This window comes from Tursiops truncatus, chromosome 1, assembly GCF_011762595.2.
Source record: "Tursiops truncatus isolate mTurTru1 chromosome 1, mTurTru1.mat.Y, whole genome shotgun sequence".
Classification (NCBI taxonomy): domain Eukaryota; kingdom Metazoa; phylum Chordata; class Mammalia; order Artiodactyla; family Delphinidae; genus Tursiops; species Tursiops truncatus.
Genome location: NC_047034.1, coordinates 138,707,636 through 138,734,290, shown reverse-complemented (window position 1 = coordinate 138,734,290; position 26,655 = coordinate 138,707,636). Strand labels below are relative to the sequence as shown.

Sequence of the window (26,655 nt, the reverse complement as noted above, 5' to 3'; positions counted from 1 at the left end):
AGTAGCTATGAAAGTGATGGTGCTGGGGGTGATAGCGATGCCTGCCACATTTTGGAAATAGGGAAACTGAGGCCAGAGAAAGAAATGGGCTCCCCCAAGGTCACACAGCAAGTCAGTGGCAAAGCTGGGCCTAGAACTTGGGTTTCGAGGCCAGAGCCTTTGCTCATTACCATTGACTCATAGGTCAATGGTAATAAGTGAGTTTTGCTGACTCCTTCCATGGGCGGGCACTGTCATGCATTATCTCATTTAATCCCCACAATGGACTGATGAAGTCAGTGTTATTATTATTCCTACTTTGCCAGTAGAAGGCTGCAGCTCAAAGAGATGAGGTGACCTGCCCAAGGTCACACAGCTAGCAAGTAGCGGAGCCTGAGTTCAACCCGGGTGGTCTGTCCGCAGAGGCGCAGCTCCAGCCTCCGTGCTGGGGCCCTTGAAGATCAGCTGCTGAGGGTGGAGATCGAGTCTCCCAGCTTTGTGCGCAGACGCCCTTGGCCCTGCCACAGGCTGGCCTATCGTCTCCCCCATCTGATGACCTGATGAGGACAAGGCAAGCTTAGTTCCCGCTGCCACCCCAAAACCCAGCTCATGGGCCCGGGAGGCAGAACCCCACCCAAGGTCGTCCTCAGAGAGTATATGCTGTGTGTCCAGTCCTGCCCAGACAGGGAAATTGAGACCTGGGAAGTTTATGAGGTGTTCACAACTCAGGCTGGTGAAGGAAGCCTGGCTCAGCGGCTGGAGGAGTCTGAGAGCAAGAAGTGGATGGGAGAGGAAGAGGCTGGGGCCTCTGTTCCAAACACCCCAGAGTCTCCTGCTGGCTCAAGACCCTGACAGACCTCTAATTCATCATGTTGCTATGCCCTCACAACAGACCTGGAACTTTGGTCCCATTCTGCAGGTGGGTATATCAAGGCTCATAGCATCAAAGTGGCTCGCTCAGGCTCACTCAATTAAAAAGAAGAGTGTGGACTTGAACCCAGTTCTCCCAATGTGCAGGCTACTCTTTTTCCCTTGCTTGATTCATTTCTTGCTATATCAGCTCTTTTCTCTCTCGGTCTTTTCTCTGCAAATTACCAACTTCTCTGCCCTCCCTGTCCCTGATTTGGCTACACTTGACTGTAAGCCTCTTGAAGTCAGCAATCTCTCTTGACTTGCTCCCCTCTGTATGCCTGGAGCCTGTCGCAGCAATAGGCACAAGGCTAGAAACCAGTGGATGTTTGTTGGATTGTTGAAGGGATTGTAATTGGACTACAATTTTTTAAATTGATGTCAGTGGTCGGCACGGTCAATTTGGAGATTTTTGTTATTATGAAAGTGATTCATTATGCAAATATAAAGGTGAACAGGGGAAATTTATGTATTATAAATGTATTTTTTGTTTATTTTTCATTAACAAGACTGCTCCACTTCTTTGGCCTCTCCCCTTGCAGAGCACAGGCTCCAGACGCACAGCCTCAGCGACCATGGCTCATGGGCCCAGCCGCTCCGCGGCACGTGGGATCTTCCTGGACCGGGGCACGAACCCGCATCCCCTGCGTTGCCAGGCAGACTCTCAACCACTGCGCCACCAGGGAAGCCCTCCACTTCTTGATATATAGGGCTCTGGGGAGTGCTGGACCAATTCGCATAAGGATGCCAGAGGTCTTCTCACAGGGAAGCATTGGAAATCCAACCCCTGGTCACTGTGGTGTGAACTTAGAAAAATGTGGGTGGACTGGAGTAGCTCTGAGTGAAGTCCAATGGCAGGAGAAAGTCCAGAGGGCTCAAAAGAGAGCTCAGCTGGAGGAGAAGGATGGGCTAGTAATCTGAGCTCAACATCAGGGTGAGGACAGAGACACATGGGACTTCAATCAGTTTTTCAGTCAAGGATCATGGTTTATTTAAGGAAAAATACCAACATGAAAGAGACACCAGTCCTCAGCCTCCAGCCTCACTACTGAGCATAGTATGGGCCTGCCTGTGGTTTATACTCTAGGGGTCTGTCCATCCGGTGGACAGGCATCCACCAGGATGCCCAAGACCAGTCTTCAACAGCGCCACCATGTGGCAGGGGCTAAAGCAACAGCACTAGGTGGGGTTTCAGCTTCCTTTCTCTCTGTTCCTGGAGTTTGGAGGCAGGACTAATCTGCTTTAGATCAAGTCCTCAGGGTTCCTGGATCAGTTCAGGAGAGTGGAGGCCCCTGGATGGATACCGAACTTCCTGCTAATGAATGCTTAAGATGAACAATTAGTCAGAACATTAGGAGGGGTCTTATTGGTATCCTGAGCTGGTGAAGCAGTCATACAAGTTATAGAACAAATCAGTTTTATCAACTCTGTCGCCAGTGACCACAACTATCTATGCTGACAAATACACACAGCAGAGTTCTTTTCTATAGCAGAAAATCTTCAAAATTAATAACAACAACAACAACAATTGCACACACATGCATGGCATGCTATAGTTTGCGCAGCTCTTATCCATCCTCTTCTCTGAGCCTCACGCCAGCCCTGTGAGATAAGCAGGGCAGAGTAAAGGTCCCCAGGAAACTGAGGCTCAGAGGGGGATAGTGACTTGCCCATGGTCATCATAAAGTCAGCAAGGCTTGGTCCTGCCCCTGTTGTAGGGTGCCCAAGCTGCCTCCCAGGGATGCCAGATGCCACTTCCCTACCCTCCCTGCTTACAGCAGCATCAGGACCACTATGGCAATGACCATGAGGGCTCCAGCCAGGATGCAAAGGCCCAGGAAGATGATGTCACTGGTGTCCTGGGCCACCATGGCCACGGGGCCCTCCAGTGCCTCTGCCTCGTCCCTGGGTGGTGCCTCCTGAAGGTGCTCTGCCGTGGCAGCATAGGGTCCAAGCCAGTGGGAGCCGGACAGCAGGTGGACAGAGGCCTCCTTTCGCCTCGGCTCACAGCGGACCTCGTATTCGTGGATATCCTCCTGCCCACCGGCTGAGAAGTCGATGTACAGCACGCTGACGATCACTGAAGTGTTATTTCTTCTCTGTGGGGGTCAAGGGGCACTTGCTCACACCTGAAGGGGCCAGGGCTGACCCTGTTCCCCTGGATGTGTAGGCACTGAGTGCCAAGGGGGCACAACTCCAGAGCCTGGTTTCCAGTCCCAGCTTGGCTACTGACTCCCTTCCCACTCAGAGCCTGTGTCCCCACCTGTAAAAGAGGCACTACGACGGTGTCTGAAAAGACAATATATACTTGATGGGTCAGTGTTTGCTCTGGCTTGAAGGACGTGGTGTCTATGAAAGACAGTAACAGTAACAACAGGGACATTCGCCATGTTCCAGGCTCTGCATTTTAAGGGCATTATCTCATTTAATCCTCACAACAACCTTCTCTTATTGGTACCATTAATATCCCCATTTGCCAGATAAGGAAAATGAGGCCCAGAGGTTAAATCCCTTGTCTGAGGTCACACAGCACACAGTTGACAGGGAACGTATTCTCTTCCAGATCTGCCTGATTCTTAACTGTGCTCTTAGCCATCACACCTCACTCAAACCAAAGACTGTAGAACCAAAGGGGAATTTCAGGACATCTAGTTCAATCTCCCTTCCTTGGCAATTTACAGATGTGGCTACTGCAAAGGCAGTAATTTGCCCAGAGCTAGATCCAGAAGCCGAGTCTCCTGCCTCCCAGTTAGATGCTCTGTCCCTGGTGTTACTTGACTTTCCTTATGGAATCGTTTTGCCCAATTATGTCTGCAGCAATTATGTGTCCCTGTGGCTGAGTGCTGTTCAGCCCAGTAGCACCACCCTGGGGTTGGGAAGAGCCATTGAGGAGTGTGATGTGGGGAGCCTGTCACACTTCTGCCCTCCCCACCCCCATGGATGAAGGAGGCAGGACCTAGGACGCCCTGAGACAGTGGAGTGTTTGGGCTGGGGACTGAGGGACAGCATTGTGACGGGCAGTCTGGTGTGGTCTGGATCGGGTGCTGCAGTGATGCTGGGCTACTCTCCCCACCCACCCCTAATCTAGAGCAGCCGTTACACTCCTCAGGCCGCCCAACTGCCCCGTCCAGTCATGGCTCTTCTGAGCTGAGGCTTCTCTAAAATCCAAAGCTGCCCAGAACAGAGCAAACGGGCGTGACCTGCAGGAAGCTGCCATCGTTGGACGCTGGGTGGTCCTTTTGGGGAAGGCAGTGAAGGGGAATCATGGATCTGGAGTTTCATGGACCAGATGACCTTGTGGGTCTCTCCCAACTCTGGGCTTCCCAAAAGCTCTGAGTCCATGTCCCCAGAGGAGCCTCCTGCATTGTGCCCTCAGCCTGTCTTCCACCACACCCTCTGAGGAGAACCGGTGTCCTGGACTTTTGTGACACAGAATCGGAAAAAGAAAGACAGAACCTGGGAGTGGAAGGGGACCCAGTGAAAGGACCGAAGTGAATCCACATAATAAAGAAGGGAGGGAAAAAAATCACACAAAACAGGTGTGCGGGGAAGTTTCATGGGGTTTTGATGAGTGAGACGTGAGGAGGAAAGAAAGTCCACACGAATGTGGTGTTATGGTTATGAAATCAAGACTCTGTGGTTCTTAAGAGATGCACAGATAGGCTGTCATGGCTTTTGGCCGTTTGAACTGTGCATCTTTGAAAGCAACTCAATGCAGAGACTGGTCCTCATGGGTCTAGGACTTACAAGTGTTACACTAAGAATCCATGAGTCTGAGGCTCTCAGTTTTTATGTTTCCATGATGTTGATGCCAAGATTCTACGATTATGTGGCTCCAGGTTCTAGTGGTGGTTCTGTGACTTTGAGACCTTGAGTGTCTGTGAGTTCTTTGTTCTAGATTTCATGATTCCTTGCTTCTGGGGTTCTCTGTCTCCATCATTTTATGACTCTATGGAACGTGGTTCGGCCCCCAGAGAAAACCCCAAGGGGACTTAGGGCATGGTGTAGAGGTGAGGGCAGATTATCCTGGCAGCTAAGACTGACTCCCACTTCTCCTCTGCTCAGGTGAAAAGGATGATGGCCGCCAGGAGGCTGGGGAAGCAGAGGGTGGACTGGAGGGGCCAGAGGCATACATTCGGTTAATGTTGGGTGGTGGGGAAATACGGTTGCTGGAAAGCACGTGATTTCTGCCAAGACAGTCTAACGAATCCCCAGATTCGTCACCAAGGCTGGGGTGTTGTCCCTGATGGAGACCACTGTGCCTTCTCCGCCTTTCCCCTTCCCAACCTGTCCCTGAGAATCCAAACGTCCAGGGTTCCCGGGCCACTACCAGGTGACTCTGAGGGCCCCAAGCCTGGGTTCTAGGCCTCCGAAATACAAGGCTAGTAGAACTTCATTTGTACACCTCGTTGCCTTTGGAGGGAGGCGGATCCTGTCTCTTGAAGGGCCCCTTTGTTTGGCGGAGCCCAGCGAGGGATTTGGATCGCAAGTTTGGGGGGGGGGTGGGCAGGAGGCAGCAGCACCCAAACAGCTCTGTGCGTTAGAGGGGTGGGGGCCGGGTGGCCCTGGGGAGCTCCAGGGGGGAGGGGGGCAGCAGGAAGGCCCCCAGGAACAGTCAGTTCACAGGACCTTGAGGGAGGGGCCTCCAGTAGGGGCTTTTGGTCGTCACCAGCTTGTGCAGCAGGACACCCCTTCTCTGTCTCCCCTGAGTTCTTTGCTGTGTCTACACTGAGCAAGCGTGTTGAGGTAAAATCAAGAGGGGCTGAGTTCTGCATCCAGGCTCGTGCCCGCCCTCCTCCCCCAGCCCCTACCTGAGACTCAGTGCCGCAGGTGTCAAAGCGGGCCTGGATCCGGAAGTTGCTGCCGACTTCCTGAGCAGCGCAGCTCCGGCTGCCCAGGTAGACTTTGGTCCGTTCTAACGGGGCCACTGCCTGCGCGGAGATCAGGATCTGGAAGTCCGTGCGGGAGCAACTCACGTTCATGGGGACCACTGAGGATGGACAGGAGTGGGGAGCTGGAGGCCATGGGGGCAGGCGGTCTGACCCCCACCCTCTCCAAGCCCCTATCCAAAGGGTGGTGGGTGGAAAACCGAGGCCCAGAGAGGGGATGGCTCTTAAGCAGTCCTACGAGGACGTTTTACACGCGTTACTCCATTTAACTCCATCAAACTATGAGTTCCAGGGCAGGCCCCCTGCCTACTTCTCAGCGCCCTCTGAGCCCAACACAGGGCTTGGCAGGTGCAGCGAATGCTGAATAAACGACTGACTGACTGAATGAATGAATATTCTTAATCATAATGAAAGCTATTATTGGCTGATCATGTTTGCCATATACCAGGCAATTCATTCAATCATTTAAGAAGTATTTATGGCCCACTATGTGCAGGCGCTATTCTAAACACAAGAGAAAAACCAGCCACAAATGCCTACCCTCTTGGAGCTCACATTCTAGTTGAGTGAGGAGGCAGTAAATATGTAATATACACCTAGGCGTCAGAGTAGCCCGAAGGGAAATCAAGCAAAGAAGAAAGACGGGGAGCGGGGAGAGCAGAACGTGTGTGGGTGAGGGTTGCAGTGGCTGCAGTTTGAAAAGGGTGGTGAAGGAAGCCCCACTCTCCCTCCTCATGATGACGCCTTGAGGTGGACATGACTAAACGCATTTGAAAGTTTGGGAACCCGGAGCTCTGAGAGGTGAAATTGTCGGCAGTGGCTAAGCCAGGATGTTAATCATTGCGTCTGTAAGATCCCACAGTTCCTGGTCTCTCCACCTTATGTGGTGGCTCCCTGCAGCCCCTCCCAGCCAGGCCTGTGTGACTCTAAGTGTCTGGGCTCGTGCGAGCCTGTGTGTGCGTGCACGCGTGTGTGTACGGAGGCAGTGCGTGCTGGGGCAGGGGGGAGGGTAGGGGGAAGGAAGCTGGGTGGCTGGCAGGAGGAAAAGGAAAGAGCTGGTAGGCAGAGGCCTGGAAGTCTCAACCCCTCTCCGGGAAATGCCTCAGACATATATCAGCCTCTGGTGTCTGGGCAGTCGGGGATTTATGGGCCCGCCGTCTCCCACGATGATCTTGGTGATGCTGAACTGTGTGTCACCCCTGATTGATGCCGAGGCTGTCCTCCAGCTGGGAGGCCGCCTGCAGCCTGGGCCACATCTGGAGCCTGGCCCAGCACTAGTGCAGTGTCTGACCCTGGGCTCCCACAGCCATCGGGGAGGTGTCTCTGGAGGCACCAAAAGGAGAAGGAGCTTGTCCAAGATCACACACAGCTGGGAGAGGACCCAGGACCAGAAATAAGATCAGCAGAGTAAAAGGGACTTCTCAGCTCCTTCAGTTGATATTTTCATTTTACTGAGACCCGCAGAGAGAAAGCGACTTGCCAGCTAGATGGGGCAGAGCCCCATGGCACCTGGCTCTCTGAGTGCACTCTGTGAAAGGGGTCACTCTAACAGAGGGACAGCTCTCCTCCAGGTTTATGGATGGAGATAACTGAGGCCCACAGAGGGAGCGTCTGCCCAGGTCACTTTGCTGCCACTAGCTTGCTGCAGCTCTACCGTTTCCTTAACCATCCCTGGGCCCCCAAACTCCTCTTGCACATGGGTAAGGAAAGAGGAAGAAGGACTTCCCTGGTGGCACAGTGGTTAAGAATCCTCCTGCCAATGCAGGGGACACAGGTTCGAGCCCTGGTCCAAGAAGACCCCACGTTCTGCAGAGCAACTAAGCCCATGCACCCCAACTACTGAGCCTGCATTCTAGAGCCCGCGAACCACAACTACTGAAGCCCGCACGCCTAGAGCCTGTGCTCCGCAACAAGAGAAGCCACTGCAATGAGAAGCCTGCGCACCGCAACGAAGAGTAGCCCCCGCTCGCTGCAACTAGAGAAAGCCCGTGTGCAGCCACAAAGACCCAACACAGCCAAAAATAAATAGAAAGAAAGAAAGGAAGAAAGAAAGAAAGAGAGAAAGAAAGAAAGAAAGAAAGAAAGAAAGGAAGAAAGGAAGGAAGGAAGAAAGAAAGGAAGAAAGAAAGGAAGAAAGAAAGAAGAGGAAAGACTTTTTTTTTTTTTGGTTGCACTGTGTGGCATGCAGGATCTTAGTTCCCTGACCAGGGATCAGACCTGCGCCCTCTGCATTGGGAGCATGGAGTATTAACTACTGGACCACCAGGGAAGTCCTGAGGAAAGATCTTTTGAATGCAGACCAGGACTGAGACACATAAGGGAAAGAAATCCACACTCATCAAGGATGCCCTCGGAGGCAGGCACTGTGACCTGTGTTACCTCATTTCATCTTAACGACCGCCTATCTAGAGCATCCATCAACTCCTCCCACAGGTGAGCACCGTTGGATGGTCAGTAAATGGCAGCATTTGGCTGAGGCCCCCGTCCGTCTGAGCTCAGTCCTGGGCCTCCTCCCCAGGCCCTGCTTAGCCACACAAAAGGCAAGGGTGTGAGTTCTAGCCTTGGCTGTGCCACTACCCGTGTGACAGCAGTGAAAGTTGTTTCCTCTCTGCACCTCTGTTTCTGCACCTGCACAACAAGAGGCTCTAGCCTCGTCAGGCAGAGGGCAAAATGGGTCCAGAGCACAGGCATTTCTGGGACCGTGGCCCAGGGAAGGATGATGAGAGGAGGGGATAGATGATAGCTGCTGTCAGCTGGCAGATCTAACTAGCACTATGGAGGATGGAAAAGCTGAGTGCCAAGTTCCCTAGCTCTTCAGCTAGGCATGGCCATATGACCAAGTTCAAAATAATGAGAACAAGAAGAAGTCTTTTGAGGGCTTCCGAAAATGCTTTTACTTTCCTGATAAAGGAACATTTGTGGCTGGCACCTCCCTTACCTTCTTCCAGCCTTGAACATGGACATGATGTCTGGAGTTGTGGCAGCCATCTTGTGGTCATGAGGTCAAGAGAATCCCAGACATATCAGCTGGGACACTGTTGAGTCCCTGAACCAATACAGCAGCTGCCTAGCTCTAGGCTTCTTGTTGTGTAAGGAAACCAAAGGTCATTTTTTCAAACCACTGTCAGTCAGGACTTATGACTGTACAAGCAAGGTTGGTCAGCATCTCCATGATTATATCAATTGTTTCCCATAAATAGTATTACCATATCTTGTGTATTATCCCTGGATACAGAGGATTAATCATAGTACAAGAGAGGCCAGGGGCCCATGGAGGAAGGTGACAGATAGGGAGGAATTAGGAATAGTGGATTTAGAAGCTGGAAAAATAGGGCACTGTAATAGTGAAAATAAGCAAGGGCCACGTTGATATAGCCTCAGAGGTCCCAGGACGGGAGTCCGCAGTGGTGCAGCCAACCGAGAAGTTGGTGAGATGGAGGAAGGAGGCTGCAAAGACCAGGAACCCCGGCCTCACCTTCCCCCACCAGCAGGCCCATACCCTCAACCCCAGCTGACCTCCAATGTAGGCCACAGAGAAGCCCCTGCGGGTGGTGCTACGGTCTGTGTGCAGCAGAAGCAGGAGCTGGTTGTGGCTCGAGGTGACCGGTGGTGGCAGGTGGTGGCCACACCAACTGCCCAGCAGGGGCGCCTCCTCGCTGGCCCCGTCGAAGGCTGCCAGATGGTCAAAGTCACAGGTCTTGGTCAGGCTGTTGGGGCCCTCCAGTTCCAGGTCCAGGAAGAACACTTTGACCCGGTAGCCAAGAGGCAGGCGGATGGTCCAGTGGCACCGGATGTGGTTGGGGTAGGAGCTGGGGTACTGTGGGCTGGAGAAGTTGCCCCGCACTGCCGTGTATACCTCCTGGCATTCTCCTGGGTTGGGGAGAGCAGGACAGAAGGAGCAATGGTGAGAAGGGTGGAGACTGTCACCCTCTGCAGCTACAGCTTGGGCAGTAGGCGCTATAGGGTCCTTAAACCACCCTGGCAGGTTGTGGGCACCATGGCCAGAAAACCAGACAACTGATCCCAAAGCCTGCTTTAAACTGAAACTAGCTGAAAGCGGAGACTGTCATTCCAATTGGTAAACCATTTCATGAGTGTTGACCCTGATAGGAATTCAATAACAATGCCTAATACCTCTCCTCGGAGTTGAGTCCAACTTGGACTTGACAGACAAGGTGGTTCATGACCTGACCTTGCCCTTTTTCTCCCTGCCCCTCATCCAGCCCTACCTTCCAGCCTCACCAAATATTTCCTAGTAGTACAAGCACACAAATCCTCTCTGTCCTCCGTGCCTCTGCACATGCTCATCCCTCTGCTTGGAACACTCTTCCCTTTCTTCTGCCACTGGCTAACACCTTCAAAGCACTGCTCAATTCTCTCCTCCTCCAGGAAGTCATCCATGATTCTTACTGTTAGACAGCACAGATCACAGTGCATTGTCATTGTCTGTTTCCTTCTCTATCTCCTCCACTAGACAGTTTAATTCCCAAGGGTTCATTCATTCATTCATACAGACATTAATTGAACACCCTCTATGTAGCAGGTACAAAGATAAGTCCATAGGAACTCACAGTCAAGCAGAGGAAATCAGCATGCAAACCAGGTACAGAAGTGATGTGTTAGATCATCGCTATGAGAAAACTTCTCTAAGGAGTTGAAGGAAGGGAATAATTCTGAGTGAATCAAGGAGGCTTCCCAGAGGAGGTGACATGCTTGTGCCTTGGCATCGGCCAGACGGGAGAGGGTGTGCTAGAACATTTCAGGCAGAGAAAAGCAGGAAGTGTAAGGCCCAGAGGCAGAAGAGTACAACCCCTCCCCACCCTGCCACAGGCGTGACGGGGAGGCAGGAACCCGGCACACACAGGGCACTCAGCGTGCAGCTCCGGCCCTCCTACCTGAGAAGTAGTAGGCCTTGAAGCCCCGGCCCCCGATGTTAAAGTCAGACTTGAAGACCACCTGCAGCTCGTGGCCCAGCGACACGAGCGTGGGGGGCCTGGAGCTGCCGCAGTAGTGGTGCCCATGGGCGGGGCCGGGCCCCCCAAGCACAGCCACGTAGTCGTAGGTGCACTGCTCGCTGCCCTCCACCTGGAAGTCCACGAAGACCAGCTTGACGGTGGCGGGGCCAGAGGCTCGGATCACCCAGCGGCACTCCACATTGTTGGGGTAGTTGTTGGGGTGCTCGGGGCTGGTGAGGACCCCCGACAGGCCCGTCAGGACGCCACCACACACATCTGCAAAGGAGCCCGCTTGAACCAAACTTTCTCCCTCCCTGTGGCTCCCCCATCTCCTCCCTTGGGAAATGCCACGCCCACAGGTGTTCACGGGATTCTTGTCACCACCCACTGAGCGCTTGGTAAGCGACAGGCACAGGCCATCTTTCTAGGCCATCACCATAACCCCATGAGGAACGCACGGTGGTTTCCCCCATTTTACAGCTGAGAGACTGGAGGCAGAGAGAAGTTAAATAACTTACTTGTGCGAGTCGGGCTTCACCTAGACTGAGCCCAAGACAAGGATTTGAGCCCAAGTAGTTTATCTGGGAGAGACAGAGGACCTCAGATGGGCAGCGAGGGAGAGAGGGTGGGGGAGCGGGGGCATTCCCCAGAATCGAGGCTGAGGGCCGCTGGGGGTAGAGGTGACCTGCCAAAGCTTCGGAAAAAGCCCTGAAGCAAAGAGATGTGGAGATTGGCAAGAACCATTGCAGTGGCAAGGCCCCAAGGGACAGGGCAGGACCCTGACAGCAGGTCACCCCCTGGTATCAGGGAGGGCAGGATTTGACTAACTTCAGAGTCTGTGCACTTGACCTTATCAGTCTCACTGTCCCCTCCTACCAGGCTAGTGGAGCATAGAGGCTGAGGTACCTGAGACCAGGAACATTATCAAATCTCCCGAACAGATGAAGAAACTGAGGCTTAGAGGGAGGATCTAAAGGAGTAGAGATGGGCTTGACGTCTGAAGACACGTCTCCTCTCAGCTCAGTCTTCTATTGCTGTGTGACCGTGGACAAGTAACTCAGCCTCTCTGAGCCTCATGGGAATATTAGAAATCATAAGACCTGTTCAGACGGATCCACCAGGCTCAGACGCATGCAGAGTTTAATAAGTTTCTGGAGAAAGCCCTTTAGAACCCAGTGTAGCCAGTACAACTGGGAGCTAGGTGATAATGAATGCCAGGACTAGCTAGAGGCCACCAGCAGGGAGGGGCACACTCGGTTGTGTCTCCTGAGACTCCAGAATCCCACTCCGTGGCATGGCTGTGTGAACGGAGCACTGTGCTGGGCGGCTCAGGCCTTGACCTCTTGTCCCAGTTTCCCCTTCCCAGATGTGTGACCTTGGGAAGGCACATTCCCTCTCTGGTCTCAGGTGTATTGTTTGTCAAATGAGAGGGCAGGTTTTGACAGTCTGTGAGATCCCGTCTGCTGTCAATACCCTTAGCAGAGACTTTCAAAAACGTGTTCTGGGGCTCCACGGTAGCCCCAGGGCATCTATTTGCAGACATCTGGTGTAAATGTCCTTCTTTTTCTGTATTCAAACTATTTTTTAATTCAATGAAAGATAGCATCCACAGTCACATATCTTATATGTAAAAATTTAACTAATCGGAGGCCATCAATATGTACTTATGTTTTCAATGATTGGCTTATAATAAGTAAATGTTAAAAATATGAACTTATAAATGCTTACAACAAAAATGCTGCCTTTGGGACTTCCGTGGTGGTGCAGTGGTTAAGAAGCCGCCTGCCAATGCAGGGCACATGGGTTTGATCCCTGATCTGGGAAGATCCCAAATGCCACAGAGCAACTAAGCCCGTGTGCCACAACTACTGAGCCGTCGCACTACAACTATTGAGCCCTCGTGCCACAACTACTGAAGCCCATGCGCCTAGAGCCTGTGCTCCACAACAACAGAAACCACCGCAATGAGAAGCCCACGTACCGCAAAGATGAGTAGCCCCTGCTCACCACAACTAGAGAAAGGCCACGCACAGCAACAATGACCCAATGCAGCCATAAATAAATAAATAAAATTTATTTTTTTTAAATGCTGCCTTTATCTCTTCTACATATCAGGGATTAACATAAGGTTCCATTTGATATAAGGGTACTCCTGTTTTTAAAAATATTGGAAAACATTGCACATGGTATTATAACTTTGATACCCTATGATTCTAAAAATCTAGGGATCTAAAACTGCACTGCTATGATTAGATCGGTCTGTGGTTCTTGTGTTTTACCATTCTACAATACTATGCCTCCAAAGCCAGTGGGAGCTGGTGTCTGGCTTTGGAGGCATAGAACTGTGTGCACCCTCGCCCCGGCCCTGATTCCTGTTGGTGAACCCTGCGCACCAGGAGCCTCTGTGGAGCCTATTGCTTGAGCTGTTGTGAGGAAGGCCTTTGGTTTTGGCCTTGGGAGAAGGTAGGAGGTCTGAGTCTGTGCAGAGAAGCCTGAGGAAAGAGGAATGAGTCAAGGAGAAAGAAAGGCAAGGAGGGTGAAGCCTCTGCTCCCCTCACTAGCCTGAGGGGTAGGCTCCAAGCCTGGCTGGGGGAGGGAGGGGTTAGGGATCGCTATATAGGAGGCGAGCTCAGGAAAGGCTTTGGGAGGGAGAGCGTCACCAGCTCCACGCAGACGCTCATGCACCTTCCACTCCGAGGACATGATGGGGAGGGGGAGAGAATCCTGTGCCTGTGACATGAGATGCCACAGAGGGATCAGCAGCAGTGGCAGCACGGTGCCCCCTCCGGTGTCCCCTCCAGTGTCCTGATGTCATGTATGGGGTGAGAAGGACAAGGATAGGAGAGCGCGAGAGGCCTCATTCCTGAGCACAGTGAGACCATCCGAGGACTCCCGGAATAACGGAGGGATACGTGGGGAGTGTTGCCATGAAGGTGGGAACACACAACCACCAAGACTACCAACAGAAAAAAAACCCACTACCAACAGAGGCTGCCTTTGTCCCATGAGCTATGAGAGCAGGGGCATCCAGGTTACAGAGCAGCCTACACGCTAAGATGCTGAGACCCTGCCCGTCACCTCACCCCGCCGCCCTCCCCCCATCCCCACCCAGGGCCACCCTCTCCACTGCCAAATCCCCCTTGCCTTTCTGGTAGCCTGCGGAAAAGCCTCGGCTGGCCACATGCTTGTCTGAGTGGAAGACCACAGACATGACGTTCCAGGAGGAGGCGAAGGGCGGTGGGGGCACCTGGCCGCAGAACCTCCCCAGCAGGTTGCCCTGGTCCCCAGAGGCCCCATTGTAGATCTCCAGGAAGTCGAAGCTGCAGGTGTCATGGTACTCCAGGTCGAAGGCGTGGAAGGTGAGCAGCACGGAGGAGCCCTCAGCTACCACAATCAGCCAGATGCACTCCGTGTTGTAGGGGTAGAGTCTGGGGAAGTTGGGGCTGGAGAAGTTTCCAGAAGGTGCTGAGAGCACACCCCCACATTTGACACCTGTGGTGAGAGGCAAGAATGTCTCAGAGTCAGCCCTGGGGTCGTGGGTAGTGGCCCAGCTCCAAAGCGGGTTCTTTGGGATGGGATGGGTTCTTTGGGATGGGATGAGGGAGCATGAGGTCATGGCCCTAAGTCAATTCATTTATTCATGTAGCTGTTCATTCATTTACTTATTCTTCAAATACTTGCCAAACATTCTTTTATTCATTCAAGAAATATTGTTTGAGTGCTAAGCATTGTTTTAGGCGCTGGGGTTACAGCAGGAACAAATAGACTAAAATTCTGGTGGGGAAGACAAACAATAAAGATAATAAGGAAACTATAGAGCATATTAACTAGTGATAAGTGATCTGAAGAAAAATAAAGCAGGGAAAGGAGACAAGAAGTGTCAGGTGAGACTATAATTTTAGGCAACTGCTAGGCACTAGAGATGTGCACTGGGGAATTCGAAAATTAAAAATAATATTACCTGCTCCCATCCTGAGTGAAAATGTGCACAGAGTACTACAAAGTTAAAACTACATTATTTTTATTATTATTATTATTAATTTATATTTTTGGCTGCGTTGGGTCTTTGTTGCCGCGCACGGGCTTTTTCTAGTTGCAGCGAGCAGGGTCTACTCTTTGTTGCAGTATGCAGGCTTCTCATTGCAGTGTCTTCTTTTGTTGCAGAACCCGAGCTCTAGGCGCGCAGGCTTCAGTAGTTGCGGCACGTGGGTTCAGTAGTTGTGGCTCGCGGGCTCTAGAGCTCAGGCTCAGTAGTTATGGCATGCGGGATTTGTTGGTCCGTGACATGTGGGATCTTCCTGGATCAGGGTTCAAACCTGTGTCCCCTGCATTGGCAGGCAGATTCTTAACCACTGCACCACCAAGGAAGTCCCCAAAACTACATTCTTATATGTACATATTTGCTTATATTTTGAAAACAATGGAAGGAAACTAATAAAAATTGTTCTCTGACACAGGAAGATGTAAGCCAAGGGGAGGAAACAGGCGCGACTGCTAGACCTCTTTAAAGGCAATTTATTTGATAATTTTAACTTTATAATCATGAGTAATTTTTAATATAATTTTTAAATTATCGAAAATATTTAAGTAACCCATATGCCAAACTAAAACAAATAAGCTTAACTATATGTCAAGTTGGAGGCACATTCACAGGGGAAAAATGATTTCAAACGATGTTGAAATACACTATTTTGACTGTACCTTCCTAGTGGAATAGATCCCAAGAACAAAATGAAACACAAAGAAATATTAAACTATATTCAGTAGACTTACTATTAGTGGTAATAGTGAATACTGTTATTTTACAATATTTTAAATATTGGAGTAAAGGAAGTATGTTAATGTCAATAGAAACTAAGATTTGCAGTGTAAGAGGAGAGCGATACAAGTATAGAATTAAAAAACTAAGCAGAACTCTTGAGATCCTTAATTTGAATTGAAAACATCAGTACGGATTTGATTTATTTTTATTTCTAAAAATACTAATTTCCTAGCTTTGTTCATTAAAAACCCTAAAAGCGGGGCTTCGCTGGTGGTGCAATGGTTGAGGGTCTGCCTGCCGATGCAGGGGACACGGGTTCGTGCCCCGGTCCAGGAGGATCCCGCATGCCGCGGAGTGGCTGGGCCCGTGAGCCATGGCCGCTGAGCCTGCGTGTCCAGAGCCTGTGCTCCGCAACGGGAGAGGCCAAAGCAGTGAGGGGCCTGCGTACCGAAAAAAAAAAAGAAAAAAAAAAAACAAAACCCTAAGAGCAATGATATCCTGGTAGTATTTGTACCACTTGGACTTAGATTAGGATTATTATGTCCAACTAAATTAGCTTAGGATCGTTATGTCTAACTAAAATGAAGCAGGGCTCCTTAAAGAAATAGTTAGTCTAGGGCAGTAAATATACAAAATACACTTGGGATATCTTGTCACACCAGAAAGTAAAGAAACTATTGGAACTGCTGGGATTGTGTCAAAAGACACAGAAACCTTCTTGAAGGGGCTCCCACTGGCTAAAGAAGGTATCATTTGAGCTTCAAAAAAATTTATTGCAGGGACTTACCTGCGGTTCAGTGGTTAACACTCTGTGCTTCCAATGCAGGGGGCGCAAGCTCGATCCCTGGTTGGGGAACTAAGAGCCCACATGCCGCCGGGAGTGGCCAAAAACAAAAATTTATTGCAGTGGGTTGAAACCCATCAAATATATAAAAATGAATGAATTCATAATACAACTAAAAGAAATTAAAAAGGAGCTTATTGATTTCCTTTAGAGATTGCTCGGGCATGAACTCGTTTTCTTCTTGCTACATGAAGAAAGAATTAAGCATTTACTTTGCCTTTCCTGTTACAAACTATATATATCAGGATAACCAAATAGCTGACGAAGAAAAATTGTTATTTAAAGAAGACTACAGAAAGAATAACAACATTAGAAAAATGTAACTTTGCAAACCTTAATGGAATCATCATTATCGTTGCCTGTTCTAATCACTGAGAAAAAAGGTAAATGATGAGAGGTAAAACCTAGTTGGTTGAGTAGGTAAATATTTTCTGTAAAATTCTTTCACCTTTGCTAATGTTTGTAAATTTTTATAATTAAAAAATGCCAAAAAAGTTACCTTTATAGGGAACTTTATAATGGATGGATCAGGCTAACAACCCCTGAACTCACTGACCAGTCTCAACGTCAAAGTGAAACACTGAATAATCAGTGCCCTAATAAAACACCTGTAACATCTTCTTGGGGGGAAGAAAAGGAACCTTAATCTAATGGAGTCTCTGGATCTGTCTATAAGTTAGAGTGAATATGGAAGCTAGAGGAACAATCTAAATGACACCGTGAGGACACATTCAGTCAAGTCCAGAATGTGGGAAATTCTAATGACCCAGGTGCTTCAACAGTAAATAAGGTGGGGGGGGGGGGAGACACAACTGTTATATTAAAAAAGACTCAACTAGAAGAAAACATAGGAGGTAAGCTCCTTGACATTGGTCTTGGCAATAATTTTTTGGATTTGACACCAAAGGCAACAAAAGCAAAAATAAACAACTGGGACTACATTGAATGAAAAGCTCTGCACAGCGAAGGAAACCATCAATAGCGACTTCCCTGGTGGCACAGTGGTTAAGAATCTGCCTGCCAATGCAGGGGACACGGGTTCTGAGCCCTGGTCCAGGAAGATCCCACATGCCATGGAGCAACTAAGCTAGTGTGTCACAACTCCTGAGACTGTGCTCTAGAGCCCGTGAGCCACAACTACTGAGCCTGAAAGCCACAATTACTGAAGCCTGCACACCTAGAGCCCCTGCTCCACAACAAGAGAAGCCACTGCAGTGAGAAGCCCGCGCACCTCAACAAAGAGTAGACCCCGCTCGCCGCAACTAGAGAAAAGCCCATGCGCAGCAGAGAAGACCCAACACAGCCAAAAATAAATAAATATAAAGAGGAAGGCTTTCAACACTTCTCCATTAAAAAAAAAAATGAGTAGAGGACTTCTCTGGTGGCACAGTGGTTAAGAATCTGTCTGCCAATGCAGGGAACATGGGTTCGAGCCCTGGCGCAGGAAGATCCCACATGCCGCAGAGCAACTAATCCCATGCTCTACAACTACTGAGCCTATGCTCTAGAGCCTGCGAGCCACAACTATTGAGCCCATGTGCTGCAACTACTGAAGCCCGCATGCCTAGAGCCCATGCCCCGCAACAAGAGAAGCCTGTGCACTGCAACAAAGAGTAGCTCCTACTCGCCGCAACTAGAGAAAGGCCGTGCAGCAACGAAGACCCAACGCAGCCAAAAATAATAAATAAATAAAATAAAATAAATTTAAAAATGTAAAATAAAAATAAAGTGAGTAGAGAAACTGAATAGGCAGTTTTCCAAAGAAGGCATACAGATGGCCAACAGGTACATGAAAAGGTGCTCAACATCACTAATCATCAAGGAAATGCAAATCGAAACCTCAGTGAGATATCACCTCCCATCTGTTAGGATGGCTATTATGTAAAAGACAAGAGAGTAACAAGTGTTGACAACGATGTGGAGAAAAAGGAACCTTTGTGCACAGTTGGTTGGAAGGCAAACTGGTGCAGCCTCTATGACAAACGATATGGAGGCTTCTCAAAAAATTAAAACTAGAACTCCATATGATCCAGCAATTCCACTTTGGGTACATTTCAAAGGAAATGGAAACAGGGTATCAAAGAGTCATCTGCATTCCCATCTTCATTGCAGAATTATTCACAATAGCTGAGATATGGAAACAACCTAAGTGTCCATCAACAGATGAATGGAGATACATATGACATGGAATATTATTCAGCCTTGAAAAAGGCTGCTATTTGCAGCAACATAGATAGACCTTGAGGGCATGATGCTAAGTGAAATAAGCCAGACAGAGAAAGACGAATACTGCATGGTATCACTTATATGTGGAATTTAAAGCGTCAAACTCATAGAAACAGAGAGTAGAAAAGTGGTTGCCAGGGGAGAAGTCGATTAAAAAAGAGAGAGAGAGACTGAGAGAGAGAGAGAGAGAGTGAGGGAGGGAGACTTAAGTCAAATATCAACCGAAAGCAATGTGTGGACCTTGTCTGGATTCTGAGTTGAAAAAAAAAATCGCAATGGGATTTTTTTTTTTTTTTTTTTTGCCGTAATGGGGAAAATTGAACATGAACTGAGTATTAGATAAAATTAAATAATTATTATATCATTATAAAAATATTGGGAATATCTATATCTATATATCTATATCTATCTATCTATCTATCTATATATCTGTTAGATATACTCTGAAATATTTATGGGTGAAATAGTGTGATATCTGAGATTGTCTTTAAGTTTCTCTGATCTGCCCCCCTAAAATGGGGGTAGGGGTAGGACAGAAGAGCCAAGAAAGGCAGAATGTTGATAACTGTTGAAGATGGTTGATGGAGACATTGGGATTTATTATACTATTTTCTCCACTTTGTGTGTGAAAATTTTCATAGTTAAAAGTTGAAAAAAATGACCTTCTCAGTGAGGCTTTCCCCAACCATCATATTTACAACGGAAATCCTCTCTCCATCCCTGTACCCCTTCTCTCCCTTTTCTGCTTTATTTTCTCCATAGCACCCATCACTGTCAAATGTACTATTTATTTCCTTATTTGTTTGGTTCACTGCCAAGTCTCTCTCCACAAAACTGTAAGCTCTATGAGAGCAGGGATTCTCGTCTGTTTTATTCTCTGCTGTCTCCCCAGCACCTAGAAGGGCTCCTGGTACAAAGCAGGTGCTCAGTGTATATTTGCTGAGTGAATGAATCAGTGAACAATCTTATATCATCCTCACAATATCCCCATAAAATAGGCAGCGCAGGTGTTATTGACTCCATTTAACAGATGAGAAAACTGAGGCCCAAAAAGGGAAGTTACTGCTGTAGCTGACATCTCCTGTTTTGTTCCACCCAGCCCTCATTCCTTCACCTCTTGCGAGAACATGCCCTCAATTTTAGACACTGCTCCCTTCCCTTGCCTCCATGTGGTAACCCTCCCTCATCTTTCCCAGGCCCACAGGAGGACACAGGATCCTAGCTGGGCAATCGGGGCCCTCAGCACTGCCACAGCGACTGGCCTGTGGGGTGCGCCTGTGCCACCAGAGTCCTGCTGCTGAGTGCCTGGATGAGAACCCTTTCCTCCCTGGTACCTAAGCTGGGAGTGAGAGCCCTGGGTGGACCCCGCTCAGGGCCCATTGAGAGAGCTTGTCAGCAAATGGCAAGAACCATGTGAAAAGAGGGAATGTCCCAGAACCCAAGCTGCCCAGCTCAGCTATACTCCCGCCTCCCTGGCACCAGCCACTGCATTTCTCTTCTTGCTTAAATTCATCCAGATTAGGTTTCTGTCCCTTGCAACCAGAAGCATCCTGAAGAATATACTTAACCGAAGTTCCTGTAAGAGACACATTTGCCAAGCATGTGCCCTGTACAGGCCTGTGCTGACTCATAACGGGCCCCTTCCTGGGGAGTTCCCAGTTGTGGGGTAAGATGGGGGGAGTTAGGCAAATGAGACAAAGCCATGTGGCGTGATTGTGCTGGGGCCACACGGGCTCTGGGGTCCAGAGGGAGTGGGGGCGGTCTTGCCAGGGCCAGCACTGTTGGGGGAGGGACACAGGGGAGTTGATGTTTGAGTTTGGCTAGAAGGAGCAAGAAGGCTTTGTGAGTTGGGGAAGATCTGGAGGGAGGAAATGGCATGAATAAAGGCTCAAACTCACAATCACTTAGCCTACCTGAGCCTCACGCATCTGTGAAATGGGGATAATGACCTTGCTGGGTGGCTGTGAACACGGATGAGAGAAAGCAGTGCAGAGGCTACAAGATGCACACCCAGCTCACATCAGGGCTCCCTGCCTGGCCCTGGGGACAGGCCAGGGCGGGAGCAATGTCTGATTCATGCCTCTATGGCAAGAGGACAGAGGGACATCCTGTTCATTGCCTGTCCTTGTCCTTCCCCCAGCCTTGCCCACTGGATGGGAAAAGCCGTGAGAAGGTTGGAGCAGAACTCCTGGTGGCCCAGGAGGCCCTGGGTCCCAGCACAAGTAGAGGTCTTGTCCGGCAGGCACCCTGAACTCCAGGGTCACCCCAAGGCCACTGAAGCCCCAGTGGCTAGAAATGGGAACAGTTAGCTTCTCCCACCACCCAGGCATGGGGTGAGACACCTGGGTGCCCAGGCCATCTCTGCCACCAACTAGGTGACTGGAAAGTTACGTGTCCTTCCTGAGCCCCCCTTGAACCTGCAGGAAGACAAGGCACTGGCAACCGCTGGCTGAGCCCCCGCTACACACACACCCCTTGAAGACGGCCCTGGCTTCCCAGACAGGCACACAGTGCTCAGAGGGCTGGAGCGGCACAAAGCGACCCGGGACCAGGGTGCCAGCAGAGGGTTCTAAGATCCCCAAGGAGGGAGTTTCTGAGGCTGATGAAGGGATACGGAAGTCTTCCTGGAGGAGGTGGTGTTTGACCTGAGCTTCATGGATGAGCCAGATGTTCTCAGGTAGAAAAAGAGAAAAGGGACCTTCCAGGCAGAGGGCACAGCGGGTGAAAGCCCTGAGGGTGAAGCATCTCCAGGAGGGGGTGTGATCCTCTGCCAGAGTATGGGATGCCCGAGGGACTCTGGGAACCGAGGTTGGATGTTATATAGAAATTGGAGCCAAACCTGGGAAGGCACTGAATGCCTTTGATTTCACTTGGCTGGCGATGGGAAAGTACATCAGGCCCTCAGGAGGAAAATAAGGACTCATTCCAACAACAAATCTTTAATCGTTCTCTGAGCCATTCCCTTCGTCCTTGGTAAACATGTAATCTTGGACAGGTTACTTAACCTCCCTCTTCCTCAGTTTCCTCCTCTGTAAAAAGGAGGACTAATACCCACTTTGAAGCTGGTTGTGAAGATTAAATGCATTCATACGTGGAAAGCACCCAGCACACAGTGGGCACTTGATAAATATTGTCTTTCCCCATCTCAGAAGCAATACATCTTCAACTCGGCCAACTGCCCCCAAAAGGGCCTTCCGCTTTCTGGCCTTCCACATGGAAACCTCCTGAGACCCCGCTGCTACCTGCCACCCCTCTGCCCCCCTCCAGGTTTCCTGCCTGTCCCCAGCAGCTCCTACCTTCCATGGCTTGGGCCCTGGGGACTGGGCTCAGCAGTGTCACTGCCAGCAGCAGACAGAACTCCAGCTCTGCCCGCATCTCCTCGCTGGGGGCCCCGCAGGTCTGCCGAGCTCGGGGCAGGCCAGGACCTGAGGGTCTGGAGCAGGGGAAAGAGAGGTGAGGCTGAAAGGGCCTCCAAGTTAATGGTGGTGTGAATAATTCATCGGCACCTTGAATTAGTAAGCTGATCCCCCGGTGCTTCCCTCACTCCACCCTAAGGTGACGGATCTAGTGTCACCAGGTTGACACTTCGGAGGTCTGCACTGGCCACACTGGATGGGGAAGGGAAGCAACTTAGGGCTGGGAGGGAATTTGGTGGTGGAGAAAGGGCACGAGTTTGGGGGCTAGGCAGACCTGAGATCATCTCCCGTCAGCCTCCAACTGGCCAGGTGACCTTGAACAAGTCATCCAACTCCTCTAGGTCATCTGTCCAGTGGTACCATTCAGCCCTGCCTCTAGGGCTATTGTGGAAATGAAATGTGGTAACATTCGCTAAAGCACACAGTGAGCGCTTGCTCTAGGTTTCCCTATCCCCCACCGATGGGGGAGCGGGACAGCGTCCCTCAGACACGCTTAGATGAGCTCAGAGGGAGAGCGAAGGGAAGAATGCAGCAGGGACAACAGAATGGGAAAATCGTATAGGATAACTCCTAACGCGGTCATGGATCTGGGCCATAGTGTAAATTCTGGCCAAGGATATTAAATGTTCACCTTTTTATTGATCCACAAACCTGGCTTGAACATCGCTATGTGCCAGGCCCTGTGCTAGGAGCTGGGCGGCAGCAATACCCTCAGGGGCGCCGTGTCCAACAGGAAACAGGATCTTTCAATTTCCTCTAGGAGCCCTATTTGGTTCAGTCCGGCCCAAGGCTCATTTCCTAAGCTCCTTCTCTGTGCAGAGCCTGCACCAGGCACAGGGCATCTGAGGTGAACATGGCATGTTCCTGCCTCCCAGTGAGGAGTCTGGGCTCTGGCTTGACAGACAAGGGCTGAATCCAGGCTCTACCCATCACTGCTGGGCTGCGGGGGCCTCTCTGAGGCCCAGTCTCCTGGACCACGACAGGAAAGCAGTGCAGTGCCTGCAGTTTGTGGAGAGGATTAGATGAGATAATGTAGGGGAAGCCCAAGCCAGTGCCTGGCTCAGTACATAGGAGGAGTTTTATTGACCTCTGAGGAGCTCAGACATCCATCTTCCAGACCACGTGTTGCCTCTGGCCCAACCTTTTGTCAGGAGGTCCCCAGGGAGCCCTTTGCTGCCAGCATGGGAGGGAGGCCACCTGGAAGGTGTTCAACCAAGAGCATCGGGAATGGTCAGGCCTGAGGGATTGGCTTACCGGTGGGGCCTGATTGGCAGGAACAGAGAGGTTCTGTGTCCTGAGCCGTCTGAGGGGACTGGAGCTTTTATTAAACACCTACTGTGTGTATGAGTAAGGGCGCTAACCCAGCGCCTGCTGAGTACTGGGCACGGTGCTGAGCCTCCCAGACCTGTGCTTGTGTCCCCCCAGTCTCAGAGGCACATATCGGACTCTCCATCTTGCAGAGGAGGAAGCTGAAGTGCAGAGGGTTTAAGCCACTGTCGTGGGTTGAGTTGCTTCACAAGAAGACCCTGTGGCAGGGAGTTGAGGACAAGGCGTTTATCCGAGAGGTGATCCCCGGAAGCACAGGTAGGGGAGGCGGGCAGGGAGAGGGGAGTGAGAAGAAGCCGATTCAGGGTATGTTAGCCAGCAGCTGACCACCGTGGGCAACCGAGGCTCCACCCCCAAGGGCACCTCTGGGAGATGGTGTTTCAGTGAGGCAAGAGGAGGCAGCGTGTTTGTCCACCACTGCCAGCTGCCCCTGGGGGACGGCCGCTCGAGGCCATCCTCTCCCAGGCATTTCCAACCTGCCTGTGAATGCCCCAGTGTCCAGGGGTCGCAGCAGAAGCTTGGGAATGGTGAAGGCCACAGGGTGTGGGCAGGGCTGTGACAGCATCCACTTGTTACCCCCTGAATCCCTCATCTGTTAAGTGTTTGTCCCACCCCTGGAACAAGCGCCTCTCTCCCTGCCCGCCCGTGAAGCTTCAGTCTCCTTTCCCTGCCGTTCTCCCTGCCCCGCCTCGCATATTCCTCACTCCATCTTCCCCCTTGGGCTGAGATTCCAGGCTCAGGGTCATCCTGCCCTCCCTTCATGACATCTGCTGGACAAGCCCCTCTGGCCACACTCTCCGCCGGGTGTCTGGACCTCTGGGCGCTGCTGGGCAGAGTCCCGTCACCATGTAGTCAGCATTAGCACCCATTGTTCATGGTCTCCAGCCTCGTCTAGGGTCTCAGCTCCGCCCCCCAGCCTTTCCATGTTTCCCCAGGTGACTCTCTCTGTGACTCTCCACAGACACCATCCCAGGCGGCCACCCGTCTCCCCGAGACAGTGCATCTCCACCTCTCCTGCAGATGACCCCCTCCCTTCCCATGGAGGGAAAAAGGGAAACAGTAAAGCAGGAGCCCCTTCACCTCACAGACCTCACCTTATGCTCATACATCCCTCCCCGCAACCTCTGGGGAAGGTGTTCCCACCTCCTGTCCGAGGCCAATCCCTCCAACCTGTGCCGGGAGCCCAGCCCTCCCACTGCTTTGGGCACCTAGCTCTCCAGTAGTTCTCGCCTCCCCCACATCCTTAGAGCCTCTCCTGCCCAGCTGGCGTTCTCCATCCACAGTTAAGCGCATGCAGGTCTCCCCACCGTGGCTGGGGATACAAACCGTTTCCATGAGCCTGTGTTTCCCTCCAGCTCTCACCCTACCCAGCTGCTGGCTTTCACTGCCAGGCTTCTTGAGAGCAGTGTCTATACTTCTCTCTTCCATTTCTCCCCTCCTCTCCCTCTTCCAAGGTTTGCTGGGCTGCATTCCCCTGCTGCAGTCAAACTATGTGTCCTGGTCACCAACAATTTCTGGCCACTAGGTCCCATCAGTGTTCCCCCTTTCTCCTAAATAAACCATGTGCTTTCAAATCCTGTCTCAAGGTCTGCTTTTGGGAGAGCCCAAACTGGGATGCACGCCCACTCCTAGAACATCACTGGCAAGAGGAAGTTAGCATGATTCATCCCCAAAGACCAGGCATTTCAATTCCACAGTGCTCCAGAATTTGGGTTAGCAAGAGCAAGGATGGCCGTTGGGCTGGCAACCACCATAGCGCCCCTCGGGTCCCCCACAGCTCCCAGCTGAACTTATCGCCGCCCCTCCCCCAAACTTGCTTCTCCCTCGGGTTTCCTATTCAAGGTGGCGGCACAACCAACCCACCAAGCCAGAAACGACGCAGGAGCTGCCTCGACTTCCCCTCATCCCCATATTGGCAGTCACACTTGAGTCTGGTCACCACTCTAGGCTCTGACACAACTTCTGAAACCATCACTACCCTCTCCCCATCTCACCGGCCTGTGTGTCTCCACTCTTGCCTGTTCCTTGCCCACCCCACCTACTCTCTACTCTGATCTTTCTAAAATGCTAATCTGACCATGTCAGCCCTCTGCTCAGGATAAAATCCAGAGTTCTCTGCTTGGCATTCATGCCTCTTCAGGACAACCCCGCCCTCCCACACATGGAGCACATCTCAGACTTTGTCCCCATCCTGAGCGTCACATCCCAGCTACCTGCATCTCTCTCACTTCTCCTACACACTGTGCCCTGAGCCTGGATTGCCTTTCTTTCTGCTCTATCTTCCCTTGACAGACTTACTCATCCTTCAAAACATTGTCATCTCCTCCAGGGAGTCATCCTGACCCCACCCCAAGCTGGGAGTGTGCCCCTCCCTGCGTGCACCCCTAGCACAGAGAGGACAACCCATGCTCTGGCCGCCTGGTTTTTCTGTGAATACCCTCCATCTACTTGGGTTTTCATCCCACTGCCCAGCACAAGCTTCACCCAGAGCACATCCTTTCGTCGTCTCCGTCCCACTGCACGTCCTCCCCCAGCACATGCTAAGTGCTCAGCAGCCATTCATAGATTGAACTGCTCAAGGACACACAGCTAGGAAGTGTCCTTGTCTATTTGAGCCCATGTTCCTCTATGTCCAAAGCGTATGCTTTTAACCCCGCCCAGTGGAGTGGCAGGGTGGTCTGGTGTTGTGTTTAAGCCCGGAGCCCCTAGAACCCAGACCATATGGGTTCAGATCACAACTCTGGCAGTTACCAGCTGTGTGACCTTGGACAAGTCACTTTGCTTCTACAGACATCATTTCCTTGCCTGTGACATTTCTGCCAGGCGTTGTGAGGGTAGGTGGGTGGGGACCTCTGGCATGGGAGGAGTGCCAGCACACAGTAAGCTGGGAATGCGTGTCTTCCCTTATCCTGTGTTCCAACTGTGTGAATGCCAAAGGCTGCACAGAGGACTTCCCTGGTGGCGCAGTGGTTAAGAGTTCACCTGCCAATGCAGGGGACACGGGTTAGAGCCCTGGTCCAGGAAGATCCCACGTGCCGTGGAGCAACTAAGCCCCTGTGCCATAACTACTAAGCCCGCGTGCCACAACTACTGAAACCCGCATGCCTAGAGCCCATGCTCCGCAACAAGAGAAGCCACCGCAACGAGAAGCACACACACTGCAATGAAGAGTAGCCCCCGCCTGCCGTAACTAGAGAAAGCCCGTGCGCCGCAGTGAAGACCCAATGCAGCCAAAAATAAATAAATAAATAAGAAAAATATTTAAAAAAACAAAACAAAGGCTGCAAAGAGGCTGCACAGACCCCAGGTCTCGCACATGTCTTTCTAACCCATCTCTCCTTGAAGTCAC

The 26,655-nt window shown here is 51.0% G+C and overlaps 1 protein-coding gene across 1 annotated transcript; it reads right to left on the bottom strand.

The window, feature by feature from the left end:
* Nucleotides 1-1,980: 1,980 nt before the first annotated feature.
* Nucleotides 1,981-21,978, bottom strand: CDCP2 (CUB domain containing protein 2). The gene is made up of 6 exons (XM_033852678.2): nucleotides 21,861-21,978; nucleotides 13,877-14,224; nucleotides 10,673-11,008; nucleotides 9,294-9,647; nucleotides 5,700-5,878; nucleotides 1,981-2,987 (listed from the first exon to the last, which is right to left on the bottom strand). Exons 1-6 carry the CDS (start codon nucleotides 21,937-21,939, stop codon nucleotides 2,661-2,663), a joined length of 1,623 nt encoding a protein of 540 aa, XP_033708569.1. The 5' UTR covers nucleotides 21,940-21,978; the 3' UTR covers nucleotides 1,981-2,660.
* Between the last annotated feature and the right edge of the window lie 4,677 nt (nucleotides 21,979-26,655).

Bases quoted from the DNA above. Each gene is read 5' to 3' on its own strand.
- CDCP2 (XM_033852678.2), bottom strand. From the start codon at position 21,939: ATGCGGGCAGAGCTGGAGTTCTGTCTGCTGCTGGCAGTGACACTGCTG. The intron at 11,009-13,876 runs GCAAGGGGGATT...GCTCCTTTGCAG, and splicing joins TTCCGCAGGCTACCAGAAAG to ATGTGTGTGGTGGCGTCCTG. The intron at 2,988-5,699 runs GTAGGGGCTGGG...TGACCCCCACAG, and splicing joins CCTGCGGCACTGAGTCTCAG to AGAAGAAATAACACTTCAGT.